General features: G+C 42.5%; 1 protein-coding gene across 2 annotated transcripts in view; it reads left to right on the forward strand.

Annotated features, from left to right (window-relative positions):
• Positions 1–14,312, forward strand: part of RGS20 (regulator of G protein signaling 20) — a 108,142-nt gene extending 93,830 nt beyond the window's left edge. For both annotated transcript variants that reach the window (XM_021942320.2, XM_021942319.1), the window contains 3 exons: positions 5,848–5,931; positions 9,074–9,308; positions 13,283–14,312. In XM_021942320.2, the coding sequence (XP_021798012.1) occupies positions 5,848–5,931; positions 9,074–9,308; positions 13,283–13,471 (508 nt within the window). In that variant the 3' untranslated portion in view covers positions 13,472–14,312. The remainder of the gene's footprint in view (positions 1–5,847; positions 5,932–9,073; positions 9,309–13,282) is intronic.
• Positions 14,313–18,158: the final 3,846 nt, after the last annotated feature.

The raw sequence follows: 18,158 nt of genomic DNA on the forward strand, positions 1-18,158 counted from the left end.
AAAAATACAAAAAATTAGCCAGGCGTGGTGGTGCATGCTTGTGATCCCAGCTACTTGGGAAGCTGAGGTGGGAGAATCACTTGAACCCAGGAGATGGAGGCTGCAATGAGCTGAGATCGCACCATTGCACTCCAGCCTGGGCAATAAGAGCGAAACTCTGTATCGGAAAAAAAAAAAAAAAAGAATGAAGCCTTGACACCGCCAAAATATAGCATGAACTGTGAAAACATTATGCTAAGTGAAAGAAACTAGATATGAAAGACCACATATTTTATTATTCCACTTACATGAAACGTCCAGAATAGGTAAATTCAAAGAGACAGAAAGTAGATTAGCAGTTGCCTATGAGTAAGGAAGATGGAGTTACTGCTAATGTGTAGAGTTCTTTCCAGGGATGATGAAATGTTCCAACATCATGGCAATAGTTATACCACTCTGTAAATATACTAAAAGCCATGGAATTATACGGTTCAATTTGGCAACTTGTATAGTATGCAAATCATATCTTTTTTTTTTTTTTTTTTGCAGTGGAATCTTGCTCTGTCACCCAGGCTGGAGCGCAGTGGTGCGATCTCGGCTCACTGCAACTTAAGCCTCCCGGGTTCCAGTGACTCTCCTGCCTCAGCCTCACAAGTAGCTGGGATTACAGGCACGCACCACTACGCCCAGCTAATTTTTGTATTTTTAGTAGAGATGGGGTTTCTCCATGTTGGCCAGACAGGTCTCGAACTCCTGACCTCAGGTGATCTGCCTGCTTCAGCCTTCTAAAGTGCTGGGATTATAGGTGTGAGCCATCAGGCCAGCCAAATTATATCTTAATAAAGCTATTCTTAAAATATGTTTAACAAAAGATACTAAAAATAAAACGAAAAGATAAAACATACTCAGATAAGATAGTTACAGTGCAATTAACAAGTAATTCATATCCAGGATAAAGAACATTAAAATACATTAATAAATAAGAACCAAAAGAGTCAGCAAATGAAATGGAACAGAAAATAATCTGCTTGTATTTCCTACCAACAAGGATCAGAAAAATGAAAGTTAAATATACACCCTTTTAAAACCTGTACCCTGGCAGATCACCAGAGCCCAGGAGCTCAAGAACAGCCTGGGCAACATGGTGAAACACCGTCTTTACAAAAAGCACAAAAATTGGCTGGGCGTGGTGGCTCACACCTGTAATCTCAGTACTTTGGGAGGCCAAGGCAGGTGGATCACCTGAGGTTGGGAATTGGAAACCAGCCTTACCAACATGGAGAACCTCATCTCTACTAAAAATACAAAATTAACCAGGCATGGTGGCACATGCCCATAATCCCAGCTACTCAGGAGGCTGAGGCAGGAGAATCGCTTGAACCTGGGAGGCAGAGGTTTCGGTAAGCCGAGATTGCACCATTGCGCTTCAGCCTAGGCAAACAAGAGCAAAACTCCATCTCAAAAAAATAAATAAAACACAAAAATTAGCCAGGCATGGTGGCACACACCTGTAGTCCCAGCTACTCAGGAGGCTGAGGTGGGAGGATCGCTGGAGCCCAGGGAGGTTGAGGCTGCAGTGAATTATATTGTGCCATTGCACTCCATTGTGTGTAACAGAGTGAGACTCTGTCTGAAAAACAAAAAAAAGAAAAAAAGAAAGAAAAGGAAAACTTATACCCTGGAAAAACTTCTCAGACCCCTGCAATAAAAGGAGACACGTATGAGAGGATTCACTACAGCATTCATCTGAGTGAGAAAAATTGAAAATGGTTCTAAAGGGCATAGACAGGAGAATGGATGAATATACTGTGGTATAGTTATACAATCCACTACCATACAGCATTTAGATTCATATACTAGAAAAACAAAACTAAACAAATAAATAGGTTAGGCATGGTGGCTCACGCCTCTAATCCCAGCACTTTGGGAGGCCAAGGCAGAAAGATTGCTTGAGCCCAGGAGTTCGAGACTAGCTGAGGCAACATAGCAAGACCATGTCTCCACTGAAAAAAAAAAAAAAAAAGTGAGCCAGGCATGGTGGCATGTGCCTGTAGTCCCAGCTACTCTAGAAGCTGAGGCGGAAGGATCACTTGAACCCAGTTCAAGGCTGCAGTGAGCTATGATCATGCTACTGCACTCCAGCCTGGGCAACAGAGTGAGACCTTGTCTCAGAAATAAATAAATTCATATGCTAGAGGGACAAAAAACAAATTACAAAGCAATATATGTTACATAATTACATTTATACTATGTTTAAAAATACATTTATGAATATAATATAGTAGCATAACTATGAATTGGAATGGTAAACAGTAAGTTAAAAATGGTGGCTCTCTCTAGGGTAAAGAGAGGAAGAAATGAGATGGGAAAAGTACAGAGCAAACTTCAACTGTTTAAGTAGTGAATTTCCTTTTTTTTTTTACCACACTTTTGAGATTTATCCATATTAATATACATAGTCAAGTCAATTTTCGAGAAAGGTAAATGGCAATTTGTTTTCTAAGTACTTGTGAATCTTTCTCAACATTTTGCTGTAAGGCCTTCCAGTATTTAGTGTTATAAGGGAAGGCATGCTGATTCTTGTTTTCTTGAATATAAAGTTTTTTTTCCTTTCTAGTAAGTTTTCTCTTTATCACTCAAAATTTTACCCAAATGTATCTGGCCGTGGGTCTTCTTTTACTGAAAATTCCTAAAACACAGCGAGCTACTATAGACATCATCTAGTTCTGCTGTAATAATAGCAGTGGACCAAGGTAAAGAAAACTTCACAAAAAAAATTCTTCTCGTTTTCAAAAACACATTATCTCTTTAAAACATTCTTACTTGAAATGAGGCAAAAAGTATATCAAAGCTTAAATAAGTTTGCATTATTTAGTTTGCAGTAGAGCTTCTGGTTCTCTGAGGAATCTCCTGTCAAACTCATCTCTTTTTTTCTCTGGTTTTTCATACCCACTGAGCAGTAACGTGTTCTGTTTACAAAAGAAGCCTTGGAAGTCATGCAGACAGCGTACCACTCAGATGCCTCTCAAGTTTTTTTTGGTTGGATTTTTTTTTAAAGAAGCCATTATTTACTGAAACTTTTTAGCCCTGACATCATGAAAGAAGGAAGTCAAAAGGGTTCCTGCATTTCTAATGATTTTGCCTTTAAAGAAAAACAGAGCTACACACACACACACACACACATACACACACTGAAAATTTATAAAACAGATGTGCTAAAAACAGACTGAAAAACTTTTATAAAATAAAGTGTTAAGAAAAGATATAATAAAGAATATAGAAAATACAGCAGCAACAAGATAAAGAAAATCCCAGTTGTCAGTGATAACATCCATTTTTAAGTTGATAGGATGCTGAAAGCATTCCTGCTAAAATCATAAATAAGGCAAAATGTCCACAATCTCTACTACTATTTAACAATGTATTTGGCCGGGCACGATGGCTCATGCCTGTAATCCCAACACTTTGGGAGGCCGAGGTGGGCAGATCACAAGGTCAGGAATTCGAGACCAGCCTGACCAACATGGTGAAACCCCATCTCTACTAAAAATACAAAAATTAGCCGGGCGTGGTGGCGTGCACCTGTAATCCCAGCTACTCAGGAGGCTGAGGGAAGAGAATCGCTTGAACCCAGGAGGCGGAGGTTGTAGTGAGCTGAAATCACACCACTGCACTCCAGCCTGGGCAACAGAGCAAGACCCTGTCTCAAAAAAAAATGTATTTTAGGCGTTAGCTAATTAGACAAGAAAAACAATTAGAGGCCTGAGAATTGGAAATAAAGAGGTAAAATTCTTCCTGTTTGCAGATGAAATCCCAAGAGAATTATAGCTGTAACTGATACAAATACAGAAGAATTCAGAAATAGGAAGGATATAAAATTATCATTAAAGTAATATTCTTTAGGCCTCAGATCTTAAAATAAAGAACACTTCCATTTCAATAATAAAATGCAAATAAATCAATTTAGAAATAGTCAAAAGATCTGAATATACATCTCTCCAAAGAAGAGGTACACAGAGCTAGTAAATGCATGAAAAGATGTTCCACATCAGTAGTCATTAGCAAAATGCAAATCAAAACCACAATGAAATACCACTTCACACCCACTTACAAAGCTAGAATAAAAAAGACAACAGTAACTGTTGGCAAGGACATGGAGAAATTAGATCCCTCAAATATTACCATGTGAAATGCTGCAATTGCTTTGTAAAATAGTTTGGGAGTTCCTCAAAATGTTAAATCTCAAGTTACCATATGACTCAGCAGTTCTACTCCGAGGTTTCTACTTAAGGAAGAAGAAACACAAATATATGTTTGCACATACTTGCACAGGAATGTGCATAGCAGCATGATTCATGCAGCCAAAATGTGGAAACAACTCGAATGTCTATCTGCTGATGAATGGATAAACGAAATGTGATGTGTCTATCCAAACAATGAGATGTTATTCAACTGGAAAAAGAAACGAAGTGCCGATACATGCTACGGCATGGGTTAAGTGCAAAAACATTATGCCAAGTGAAAGGAGACAGCCAGCAAAGATCACATACCGTAGGTTCCAGAACAGGCAGATCTATAGAGACAGGAAGCGGATTCGTGCTTGCCTAGGGCTGGTAGAGTGGGGAGATACCGGTGATAAGCGGTGACTGCTTACTGGTGGGGTTTCTTTTGGGGGTGATGACAATGTTCTGGAATTAGATGGCAGGGATGGTTGCACAACTTTGTGAGTATACTAAAAACCACTGAATTGTACACTCTAAACAGATAAACTTGGCGGCATATGAATGATAGCTCAATCAAGTGATTAAGAAAGTGGCCGGGCACGGTGGCTCATGCCTGTAATCCTAGCACTTTGGGAGGTCCAGGTGGGTGGATCACTTGAGGTTAGGAGTTCAAAACCAGCTTGGCCAACATGGTGAAACCAAATACAAAAATTAGCCGGGCGTGTTGGTGCATGCCTACTCAGGAGACTGAGGCACAAGAATCACTTGAACCCAGGAGGCAGTTTGCAGTGAGCTGAGATAGTGCCACAGCACTGCAGCCTGGGCAGCAGAGCAAGACTTCGTCTCAAAAAAAAAAAAAAAAAAAAAAAAAAATAGCATTCATATTACAAACAATAACCAGTTAAAAGATGAAATAAAAGTATAAATTCCATTTACAGTAACAACAAAAATACTTGGAATAAGTTTACAGACAAATGTACAGAATGTGTATAAGAAAACAAACTCTTTAGAGAAATACATAGATTTTGATTATGCACTTTCCTAGTTTTCTCTACTACTTTTGTATATGTGCCTATAAATATATGAAGCCTCCATTTTGACTGGAAACAAAGCCTAGAGGATGTATACTTTTTTAAGATACAAAAAATGAAATGAAACCCCGTAACATTCCTGACAGTCTTACTTTTTACTATTTTCATTTTTTAAATTTTTGTATTAAATAGAGACAGGGTCTTGCTATGATGCCCAGGTTGGTCTTAAACTCCTGGCCTCAAGTGATCCTCCTGCCTTGGCCTCCCAAAGTGCTGGGATTACAGGCATGAGCCACCATGCCCAACCCTTTTTTACTATTTTCTAATGAATCTGTTTTTATTTAAAAAATCATTATTCTAAGTATAATTGAACACAATAATTTCTAACTATTTCTCAATAGTAGAAACCACAATGTTATAATTTACATTTCTAGTATCTTACTGTCATGCTTTTGGTTTGCTTGGGAAAACTAACTGGGGTCATTTTCTTTTCCAAGCAGAGGAAGAAATTCTATTAATACTTCGGGATCTGAAGTTATCTTTAAAATATTTGTAAAAAATCTTTTCTTGGCAGAGACTGAGCTGTCAACATGTGAATGTCTTTTTTTTTGCAGTCTCACTGTTAGAAACCAGGAAGATCAGAGGCCCACAATAGCTTCCCACGAACTCAGAGCAGACCTTCCAACCTGGGAAGAAAGGTGAAATTGCACGTTTTTTTGCCTCACTAAACTAACAGAAATACTAACCTCTTTCTTTTCTTTGCCTTGTATGTTTCAACAGAACGCATACTTTCTCTAACTGCAATTTAGTAACATCCAATCATTATGTGGCCTCACATTCCTCCCCTGCAGAATTCCTTTTAATTCATCGTGTGACAGGGACAGAAATCAGTTCTATTATTAGTCTAATCCCTTTGCTAATTGCAAATACAAATAGATGCTTCCTAACAAAACATATTATTTTATTTTTATATAACATACTTTTAAAAATAAAAGTATGTTATATAATAAACGGTGGCCGGGCACGGTGGCTCACACCTGTAATCCCAGCACTTTGGAAGGTCGAAGTGTGTGGATCACCAAGGTCAGGAGTTTGAGACCAGCCTAGCCAACATGGTGAAACCCCGTCTCTACTAAAAATACAAAAAACTAGCCGGGCGTGGTGGCGGGCGCCTGTAGTCCCAGCTACTCGGAGGCTGAGGCAGGAGAATGGCGTGAACCTGGGAGGCGGAGCTTGCAGTGAGCCGAGATCGCGCCACTGCACTCCAGCCTGGGTGACACAGTGCGAGACTCCGTCTCAAAAAAAAATAAATAAATAAAATACAAAAATTAGCGGGGCATGGTGGCACAGGCCTGTAATCCCAACTGTTCAGAAGGCTGAGGCAGGAAGAATTGCTTGAACCCCGGAGACAGAGGTTGCAGTAAGCCAAGACTGCACCACTGCACCCCAGCCTAGGAGACAGAGCAAGACTTCATCTCAATAAATAAATAAATAAATAAATAAATAATAAAATGAAAGGGAGAGGGAGAAAAAAAAAGCTATAGATGCTTGCCAAAAATTAAATGGTATATAAGTAAAGAAAGTGATCTAACCTCTAAAAGAGTAAACACTGTTAACACATTTCTTTTTTTTTTTTTTTTTTTGGAGATGGAGTCTAGCTCTGTTGCCCAGGCTGGAGTGCAGTGGTGCAATCTTGACTCACTGCAACCTCTGCCTCCCGGGTTCAAGTGATTCTCATGCCTCAGCCTCCCAAGTAGCTGGGATTACAAGTACCCACCACCACACCTGGATAATTTTTGTATTTTTAGTAGAGATGGGGTTTCACCATGTTGGCCAGGCTGGTCTCGAACTCCTGACCTCAGGCGATCCGCCTGCCTCGGCCTCCCAAAGGGCTAGATTACAAGCGTGAGCCACTGTGCCCAGCCTGTTAACACATTTCTTTAAAAAAATGACGTGGAAGATTTGAAAACAAACAAAATAGACGTTTTAAAAATGAAATATTATTGTTCAAATTGTTTTAAAATTGATTATTGAAATAGAAGATTAGATACAGCTAAATAAATAATTAGTGAACCTGAAGGTATCCAAAAAGACCCATGTAACAAGGAGATTGAAATAGTTTGAGTATCCCTTATCCAAAATGCTTGGAACTAGAAATGTTTCAGATTTCAGATTTTTTCAGATTTCAGAATATTTGCATTATACTTACCAGTGGCTCACACCTGTAATCCCAGCACTTTGGGAGGCCAAGGTGGGTGGATCACCCGAGGTCAGGAGTTCCAGACCAGCCTGGCCAACATGGTGAAATTCCGTCTCTACTAAAAATACAAAAAAGTAGTCGGGTGTGGTAGTGAGCACCTGTAATCCCAGCTCCTCGGGAGGCTGAGGCAGGAGAATCGCTTGAACCTGGGAGGCGGAGGTTGCAGTGAGCCGAGATCATGCCATTGCACTCCAGCCTGGGTGACAGAGAGACTCTGTCTTAAAAAAATTAAATAAATAAATAAATAAAAACTAAAGACTACATTTTTCAGGGTTACATACATACATTTAAAACTATGGAAACAAAATAAAAGAGATATTAAGGATCATTATTAAGCTATGTTTTCTGATCTCGATATAATTATGACAGAAGAAAGAATTAACTCAAGGGGGTAACCCCAAAATCAAGTATAGCAGTTCCCTAGGGGACGAAGCCGGGAGACACTAGCAAGTAGAAGTAGCACCAAAATAAATGCAACATTGTCAGTGCTGTTCTGGTTCTTAAGGAAAATGGCCCATTCATAAGTGTTCATTTACACTGGAGACTGGGAAAGGTGGATGGGAGGGTGGGAGATAGGTAAGGGATGAGAAATTACCTGACGATTACAATGCACACTATCCCATTGATGGCTACGCTAAAAACACAGGCTTCACCACTGTGCAATGTATCCATGTAACAAAAGTGCACTTGTACCCCCTAATTATATTTTTTAAATGTTTGTAATTTTTTTAAAAAAGTGAGTCGGACGCAGTGGCTCACACCTGTAATCCCAGCACTCTGGGAGGCCAAGGTGGGTGGATCGCTTGAGCCTAAGAGTTTGAGACCAGCCTAGGCAACATAGTAAGACCTGACTCTACAAAGAATACAAAAAATTAGCTAGGCATGGTGGCACCTGCCTGTAGTCCCTGCTACTTGGGAGGCCAAGGAGAGAGAATCATATGAGCATAGTAAGCCGAGGCTGCAGTAAGCTGTGATCACCCCACTGCACTCGAGCCTTGGCAACAAAGCGAGACTCTCAAAAAAAAAAAAAAAAAAAGTGTTCATTTTGTTGTCACCTTTGGACAGTACAGCGGTGGCATTTATAACTTGCATTTATATTACATATATTCTCTTTCTCAAATATTACATAATTTTAAAATACATTAAGCAGACACTTGCTCTGTTGTTCTAGAGGTTTAATGTTGTCAAACCTGACTTAGTTCTGTTGTAGTACAGAACTCATCACAGGTGATTAGGAAGTTTTGGGTCAGATGGTTGTAGGATTTTTCTTTACATTTATAGTTTTTAAAATATTGCAAGATGTGCCCAGTTGTAAACAAGCATGTTCTTAGCAGTTATTATAGCAACTTGGTTTGCAAGTCTTTTGGTATGCAATCCAGCAAACAATGTGAAAGTATCATATTCATGTGTTTTTCCCAAAGGCTTGAAGAAAGGAGAACAGCTCTTCCCCTTCCTAAAAGGGCCTAAATGCATATATTTTTCATTCTTGGAGGAGGAAAAGATACATTTCTAATGATGAAATTCCAATTAACTACCACTAACAGTTCCCCTATGCCCCCTCTCTTTTGGTCTCCACGAAGCCCTGCTCCTACTCTGGAAGAAGTCAACGCCTGGGCTCAGTCATTCGACAAATTAATGGTCACTCCAGCAGGAAGGAATGCATTCCGTGAATTCCTCCGAACAGAATTCAGTGAAGAAAATATGCTCTTCTGGATGGCCTGTGAGGAACTGAAAAAGGAAGCTAATAAAAACATTATTGAAGAGAAAGCAAGGATAATCTATGAAGACTACATTTCTATACTTTCTCCTAAGGAGGTATGTGACCACGAAATGCCTTCTCCCAAGGCTGATGGTAAAAGTATTAACTTGGTGCAAAAGCAACTGCCACACCTCGGGCACGTTGGGTCACGCCTGTAATCCCAGCACTTTGGGAGGCTGAGGCGGGCAGATCACCTGAGGTCAGGAGTTGGAGACCAGCCTGACCAATATGGTGAAACCCCGTCTCTACCAAAAATACAAAAATTAGCCTGGTGTGGTCACGGGCACCTGTAATCCCAGCTGCTTGGGAGGCTGAGGCAGGAGAATCACTTGAACCTAGAAGGCAGAGGTTGCAATGAGCTAAGATTGCGCCACTGCACTCCAGCCTGGGTGACAAGAGCGAAGCTCCATCTCAAAAAACTAAACAAAAGTAATCATCTTTTTTTTCTTTTTTTCTTTTTTGAGACAGAGTCTCACTCTGTCGCCCAGGCTGGAGTGCAATGGTACGACCTTGGCTCAGTGCAACCTCTGCCTCCCGGGTTCAAGCGATTCTTCTGCCTCAGCCTCCAGAGTAGTTGGATTATAGGTACGCACCACCACGCCTGGCTAATTTTTGTATTTTTAGTAGAGACAGGGTTTCACCATGTTGGCCAGGATGGTCTTGATCTCTTGACCTCATGATCCACCCACCTTGGCCTCCCAAAGTGCTGGGATTACAGGCATAAGCCACTGTGCCTGGCCTCGCCATTACTTTTAACTTTTTCCAGAAAAATGCACAAAAGTTTTCACAGATTTCAGAGGACACTTGGAGCCCTTCTGCAGGTCCACAGTCAAAGGGATCTGAATACCGTGAATGCGGGTGCAGCTGTTTTCTACATTTTGCAGTTGCTGTTCTGGGTCAAGCTGAACATGACCAAACAGCTGCACCCTCATTCACAGTATTCAGATCCCTTTGACTGTGGACCTGCAGAGGGGCTGCAAGTGTCCTCTGAAATCTGTGAAAACTTTTGTGCATTTTTCTGGAAAAAGTATCCCCTGGAGTCTGCATTTGATGGTGAACACTGTTTACAAACATTACACCCTAAGAAGTTCCTTTAAATAAAATTATCTTGTTAGTCTGAGAAAAATATTGTCTTTAGGTATCTTGATGTTACAGGGCAGCAGCATCACAGATGTGATACTGATGCGGAAAAGGTTTTCCCCAGGCTGGCCTTTTCACATTCAAGAAATTATCAGTTGAATGAGATTGGGCAAGTTTCCACCTGTCAGAGTTTCAGTTACTTCAGATCTAAAATGTAGGAGGTCAGGCCTGGCACAGTGGCTCACTTCTGTAATCCCAGCACTTTGGGAGGCCGAAGCAGATGGATCACCTGAGGTCAGGAGTTCGAGACCAGCCTGGCCAAACATGGTGAAAGCCCTTCTCTACTAAAAATACAAAAACTTAGCCGGGTGTGGTGGCGTTCACCTGTAATCCCAGCTACTCAGGAGGCTGAGGCAGGAGAATCGCTTCAACCTGGGAGGCGGAGGTTGCAGTGAGTAGAGATTGCGTCATTGCACTCCAGCCTGGGCAACAAGAGCAAAACTCCACCTCAAAAAAATAATAATAATAAAATTTAGGAGGTCAGATTGTTCTCACAATTGGGTGCCCTGCAGCTCTAATTATAAAACTATTGGTTATTTCCTACTATGTGCTGACAGGAATGTCAGGTTGAAGAAGCAGGGCCTCTCCTGTCATGGAGCTCCTGGAGATGTGGGCAGACAGACCAGGACCCCTAGCCACACGCTCAGCACTCACTGGGGCTCGGGGGTGAGCCATCCACAAACGGGTGGGTGAGAATGAGAAACATACTCAAGGAGGCTACAGATGGACCAAGGATAGTGAAAAGGAAATTTCCACAAACACAGCAGGATGGCAACATCCCAGGAGACAGGCCCAGGCGAGCCCAGAAGAAGAGCATGAAGTTGTGCGATCACTGCAAGTGTACATAGATTGTTGTGCCGGAAGGGGAGGGTGCTTACCAAACTATTAGGGCTGGGGGCAGGCAGAGGGAGGAGACTTAAGAGATAAGGGGTCAGAGAGCATGGAGAGGTTTTGGCATCATGCCAAAGTGTCCGGATTTTTATCTTGGGAAGCCCTTGGATTTTAGCCCATTTGTATCATCGAATTTTGATTTTTGAAAGACCAATAGGGCTACAGAATGGATTTGGAGAAGATGAGGGGCAGAAGACTTTAGAAAACTAATTCAGGAGCCCAAAGGGATGTGGCAAGGGGCTAGCTAGGCCAGCCAAAGACGCTAGAGAGGAAGGGTTGGATTTGAGGCAAACCCACTGTCTCAAATGACTCCCATATGCCTGGTGTAGGCAGACCAGGTGGTGGGGTCGTTGGCTTACTTAATTTTGCGTTGTTACATTTTGCTTTCTTAAGTTCATGTTGTTAAATTGGTAATATTCAGTTGACATGTTTGAATACTGAGTCCAGAAAGTTATTTTCATTTTGGGCTAATAAAGAGCAAGATAATTTTTGTTCTTTAATTTATGGCTTCCACATATTTTTATTTTGTCATAATTTTTTTTTAAGGCAAAGTTTTTCATCAGTCTTTTAAAGTATTATACAACCAAAACACAGGCCGGGCACGGTGGCTCACGCCTGTAATCCCAGCACTATGGGAGGCCGAGGCAGGTAGATCACCTTGTCTAGGAAGAGCCAAACATCAGAGCAATCAACATCTACGGGCTTAGTGAAATCCAAGCACTTCGTCATTAAATCACCAAAAACATAAGACACTACCATCATCATCATACCCACTTCAGGGGAGGAGCTCACTAGAACACAGTTTACCTTGCCTGAGGCCCCACAACAATGCAGTGACAGGGTTGGTTTTGTCTGTCTGTTTGTTTTGAGATGGAGTCTTGCTCTGTTGCCCAGGCTGGAGTGCAGTGGCACGGTCTCAGCTCACTGCAACCTCCGCCTCCCAGGTTCAAGTGATTCTCCTGCCTCAGCCTCCTGAGTAGCTGGGATTACAGGCGCCTGCCACCATGCCCAGCTAATATTTTTTATTTTTCGTAGAGAGAAGGGGTTTTGCCATGTTGGCGAGGCTGGTTTCCAACTCCACAGCACTGGGATTACAGGTGTGAGCCACCATACCCGGCCAGGGCTGGAATTTAAACATAGGCATCGTCTGCCCTCAGGCCCTGTGATTGGAACCTTCCAGGGTTTTGAGTCAACTTCCTACTTCACCCCTGTGCCCAACCCTCTGGGCAGGCCAGCACTCATCCCCAGAGCCCTGCCACTGTGGGCCAGCAGGGGAAGCCTGGGCCTCCACGCATCAGCCCCCATGTTACAAGGAAATGAGCAAGGGGTAGTCTGTGCTGCCTGTTTTCTTCAAAGCAGCAGTGTGAGCCCCGCCAGCGTCACTTAGAACTTGCGGGAAGTGACAAGCGATCGGGGCCCCTGCACCTACTGAGTCTGGGGTGGGGCCCGGCAACCGCTCTCACAAGCCCTCTGGAGCCTGCTGATGCCACCGACATTTGAGAACCGCGTTGATTATGCTTTTGGTTTCTCTTTTGGCAGTTTGGATTTTTTGGATTATCTTGTTTGGTTTGGGATATTTAAAACACAACAAGGCTGGGCGCAGTGGCTCATACCTGTAATCCCAGCACTTAGGGAGGCCGAGGCGGGCAGATCACCTGAGGTCAAGAGTTCGAGACCAGCCAACACGGAGAAACCCCATCTCTACCAAAAATACAAAAGTTAGCCGGGTGAGGTGGTGGGTGCCTGTAATCCCAGCTACTCGGGAGGCTGAGGTAGGAGAATTGCTTGAACCTGGGAGGCGGAGGCTGCAGTGAGCTGAGATTGCGCCACTGCTCTCCAGCCTGGGCGACAGAGTAAGACTGTCTCAAAACAAAACAAACCACACACACACAAAAAACAACAAAAACAACAACAACAAAAAACCCCACAAGCTGTAGGAGTTTGGGATAGAGATACAACTAAAGTCTCTAATACAGCTCCTGCTCGTTTCTGTCGACAGGTGAGCTTAGACTCCCGGGTGAGAGAAGTCATCAACAGAAACATGGTGGAGCCATCCCAACACATATTCGATGATGCTCAACTTCAGATTTACACCCTGATGCACAGAGACTCATATCCTCGATTCATGAACTCTGCTGTCTATAAGGACTTGCTTCAGTCCTTATCGGAGAAATCCATTGAAGCATAGGATTTTTCAAATATATTTATTATTAATAAAATAATAAAAGAACTCATGGGCTTCATCTAGCACAGGGAATTTAGAGGTTGTAGCATCTTCTGCTGGGGTAATACTCAGGCTCTTCTAATAACAGATGATTCCTTCAAGAGACTGCTATATATTCACAATGTAAATTGCAGCCACCTTTAGTGATACTTTTGGGAAAAAAAAAAGGATATGGCTGTTGTAGAAAGATAGCGTATTTGCATTTACAGTAACAGTAGCATGTTGTCAGTGGCGAAGGCTACACAGAAGGCTCCTTGCTGCCCGGAGCAGGTACATCCGCCAGAGCAAAGGGAACCACTTTTGTTTTGCATGAATTTGGTAATTGATTACTCTCTCCCCAAAGAAAAGACATTCAGGTGTTTCTCAACGACCTCTTCCATCCATCAAGCTCGGTTTGAATACTTCACTTACCAGTGCCATTACAGGACCCAAATTCACAGTTCATAAAGATGTGACCACTACATGTAAAAACAGCATTCCACTTGATCTTACAGTATGTATGTATGTATGGAGATACATATGTGTGTGTGGATCTCTACATGGTTAATGTAAAGCACTGTGCTCTGAAGTGGATCAGTCTCAAGTGTCTGGTAACAGAAGCAGTGCTTAGAAAATTCTTTTGTTGAAAACAGTTACTGTTATTTTATTATCAGAATTTGCCAACCTAAAGAATGAATTTTAAAATTCATAACTTGGTCATGTTCACAACAAAACTGTCAAATAAGCATATTTCCATTTTTATTACTGAAAGAAACATGGGCATTTTCATTCTTTAAAGAAATAAAGCACAAGAATTTTACCTCAATCTTTATTTTTCCATATGTACCTATTTGGGAAACAGAAGATTAAGAAAGTAGGGATATGTGCAGCGTATCTTTTAGCTCCCAGACTACGATTCTGTCCTTAGAGCCCACTATTTTCATCATAGGTAAAAAGAATAACTTCTCACAGGTAAAAAGAACTTCATAACTTACAGGTAAAAATACCGGTTGGTAGACCTAGACCGTTCTGAAGAAACCCATCTCTACATGGAACAGGAAACACACTCAAAATCCAGGACGCTCTGGGGAGTGGGAAAGACGCTACTTTGCAGGAGGCGGCACCGTGCTCCCGCCCTCGAGGGGGATGGCTTTCCTCTGGGTCCTTCTCCCTCCCTGGCCTCTCCATAGCCTGCCTGTATCTTCATGACTCCACTCAATCCCCAAATCCAAGCCCCTCTCCTTCATTCTCAGGAAACCATTTTACCTCCTACTCTACTATGCAAATTGTGTCCCTAAGCCCCTCAACTTCCCATGCAACCTATAAACACATACAGATCAGTGTCTATTCTCATCTCCCTCAGTCCAGTCCCAGAGAACCATGTGCCCTCTCCTTTTCGAGGTGTCAGTCCCTTACATGTGCTTCTAAGTTTTCCAATCTCATTTCTTACTAAAGAAAAAGGATGTAATTGTGAATAAGACATAAGCCCTGCCCTCTAGTAGTTCACATTCAGTAAAAGCAAACAGACATGTCAGCAGCAACTCTGATATAGTAAGAACCACAGCTAGCGCTGCAGGAGTCATGAAGGGTTACGGAAAGATTCTGGTGGAGATGGCACCAAAGTCAAAATCCAAAGAACAAGAAGAATGTGGATGTGTTGGAGGCAGGGAGGGAACTGGATGCGATGGTATTCACAACTGAGCGACCCCAAAGGAATCGACGTGCTGAGAACGAGGGAAGACACACATAAAAGGACATGTTGGAATCAGTTGGATGGAGGAATCTGGGTGGAGGAGTCTAGGCTGGCGTATTGATTTTGGGGTTTTTCAGCACATAGGCGAGTAAGATTGCCTGGAGAATTATGCATGAAAAGAGAGCTGAGGGTAAATCATTGCAAGGATAGACAGAACTGAGAGCCCCAAAGGAGATTCAGGATTCGTCTCGTCAATACAGGTAAGAAGCAAGTCGGGGAATATGGAAACATGGCAGCAAATGCATGAGAGTGTCTTGAGGGGCAGTGGTGAACAGTGGTAAATGAAGACTCTTTACATAGAGCTTTGTTCCAGCAATTTCTCCCCACCCTCCTGTATCACTGAGTTCACCTTGGCTTTTTCCCACACCGTAAGCACGCTTGATTTCCTGTTAAAAACAAACCTGTGTTCCACTGTAACGGCTGCCTCTTGTCGCCCCCTTTCTCATCAGACCTTTCACAATAGCCCACACTTGCTGTCTCCATTTCCTCATCTCCCCATTCTCACCTTGAGCTGCTCCAGTGCCCTCAACTGCCCAAGGAGGCCTCTCCCCGCCAAGTCTACAGCGCAGTTTTCCCAGCCTGCTCAGCTCCTGAGATCATGGATGACTCCTTCCTTGAAACAGCACTTCCCTCAGCTTGAGGTGCTCTCCCAGTTCTCCATATTCTCTCTCTTCTTCGTTTCCTTCCCAGGCAGAAGAGCACAGCAGCTAAGGGCTTGGGTTCTGGAATCAGATTCTCAGACTCCCCTACTGACCATCTGGCAGTGGGAACTCAGGCTTTCTGGGTCTGCTTCCTCATCAGTGAAATTGAGGATAATAATGGTGCTAATTTCTGGTGTTGCTGAGGATTAAAGCCACTCCATGTACAATACAATGAGCACTTGCTACACATTAGTCACTGCTGTTATTACCGGGCCATTAAATGTGGTGGCCCCTAAGGCATGGACTTGGGTTTCCTTTTCTTGCCAATCTGTATGTTCTCCCTTGGTCCTCATATTCCCTTGTTTAAAATACCTACCAACCTACTGACAGCTACCAAACTGGGATCCAGTCAAGACTTTCTCCTGGACTTGAGAATCAGCCCCCAGCTGGCCATCTCCACTGGTGTATCCCACAGAGGGTGAAACACACCAGCGCTTGGTTGTGACTCATGACCCCACTGCCTCCACACCCCAAAGCCTGGCCCTGCCTGCAGCCCAGTGACCCAGCCAGTCACCTAAGTTCTTATCCAGTGGTAACTGTGACTCTTCCCTCCTTTTCTCTTCCCACACACAATCACCCAGCCTCGCCAATTTTACCTCTTATTTCTTACCTGTCTCTTTCTTTCTTCTGACCCCCATCATCTCTTATCTGCATCATTGCCAAAAGAGCTTCCCGGTCTCCTGCTTCTAGTCTCAGTCCATTCAAATCCATCTTTCAAATGCCTACAGGGTGGTCATTCTCACATAAATTTCTGTTTGTCACCATGCTTCCACTCCTTAACATCTTTCAGTAGTTCCTGATTGCCTGGAGTCAAATACCGAGTTCTTGGCCCAGCATAATAAGCAAGGCTCTCTGCAGTCAGGCTACTGCCTCCCTAGCTAGCCTCATTTCTGTTTTAGACTCTACAACATAGAAGTGTAGAAAAGGTGCATATGCCACTCAGACCTTCATGACTGTTCCTGAAAACTTGGTTTCTGCTGTCCCTTACCTGCTCCCTCTAAAGTTCCACTCTACCCAGCGAACTCCTATCATTTCTGTAAGATTTACCTCCTCCAAGAAACCTGACCTCCTAAGTCATACCTACATCCTGTGTTTGGGGGCTGTTTTTCAATGTTGCAGGAATATTCTGCACAGTATGTATCATCTAAGTCATTATAAGTTGAGATTCTCATCTCAAAAAAAGCGATATATATGTGTGTGTGTGTGTGTGTGTGTGTATACAATGAAATATTAGCCATAAAAATAAGGAAATCCTGCCATATGTGACAGAATGGATGAATCAGGATAATGGACAATTCTTGAGGACATTGTGCTAAGTGAAAGAAAGACAAATACTGCATAAAATAGTTAAACTCATAGAAGCAGAGAGTAGAATGGTGGTTGCCAGGGGCTGCTGAGAGGGGAAGTAGGGAGCTGCTGTTCGATGGGTATAAAGTTTCAGTTATGTAAGGTAAGTGCTAGAGATCTGCTGTACAACATCGTGCTTATAAATATAAAAATTTGTTAAGTGGGTAGATCTCATGTTACCTGTTCTTAATAAAAAAATTGAAAAAGATGGACAGATCAGCAAAATATTAAGATAAGTCAGCCTGATATTAACCCATAACCTTAACACTCCCCCAGATCTCTTTTGCTTCTGCAGGTTAACTGGAAATCTTAGCAGTATTCTCATAGCTTTTGATGTTTTGTATCAGCTCTTTTATGTAACTCAAATATTCACCCAAAATAATTTAAGATTTTTTTTCACTTGCTTGTGACAGCAACCTGTTTCAAACTAGCTTAAACACAAAGGAAAATGTTTTCCCTTCATAAACAGGAAGTCTACAGTAGTTCTAGCTTCCACATGGCTGGATCCAGACCTCTGATATTATAAGGACTCTCTCCATCTCTCAGCTCCCCTCAGCTTCATCATACACAAAGGATCTCTGCGTGTAGTAGGCAAAAAGCTGCAGGGAGCCCCAAACGCAGCTCAAGCTGACTTAGCTGTCACTGTTCATACGGGAATCTCAAGGACGGTCATGGGGTGGGGGGACACTGTGAATGAGACCCGCTGGAGTCATGTAGAGAGGAGAAGGGGCGAAATTGCCCCTAAATAAATTAGGAAAGTATTTGGGAACTAATGCTGAGTTCATTAATGAGTTCAGTAATGCTGAGACAGAAGCTATAGCTATCACAGTCCAAACTCCAGTGCTCTCAGTTTCTGCTTTTTTAATATCTG

The sequence above is a fragment of the Papio anubis genome, chromosome 8, assembly GCF_008728515.1.
Source record: "Papio anubis isolate 15944 chromosome 8, Panubis1.0, whole genome shotgun sequence".
Lineage (NCBI taxonomy): Eukaryota > Metazoa > Chordata > Mammalia > Primates > Cercopithecidae > Papio > Papio anubis.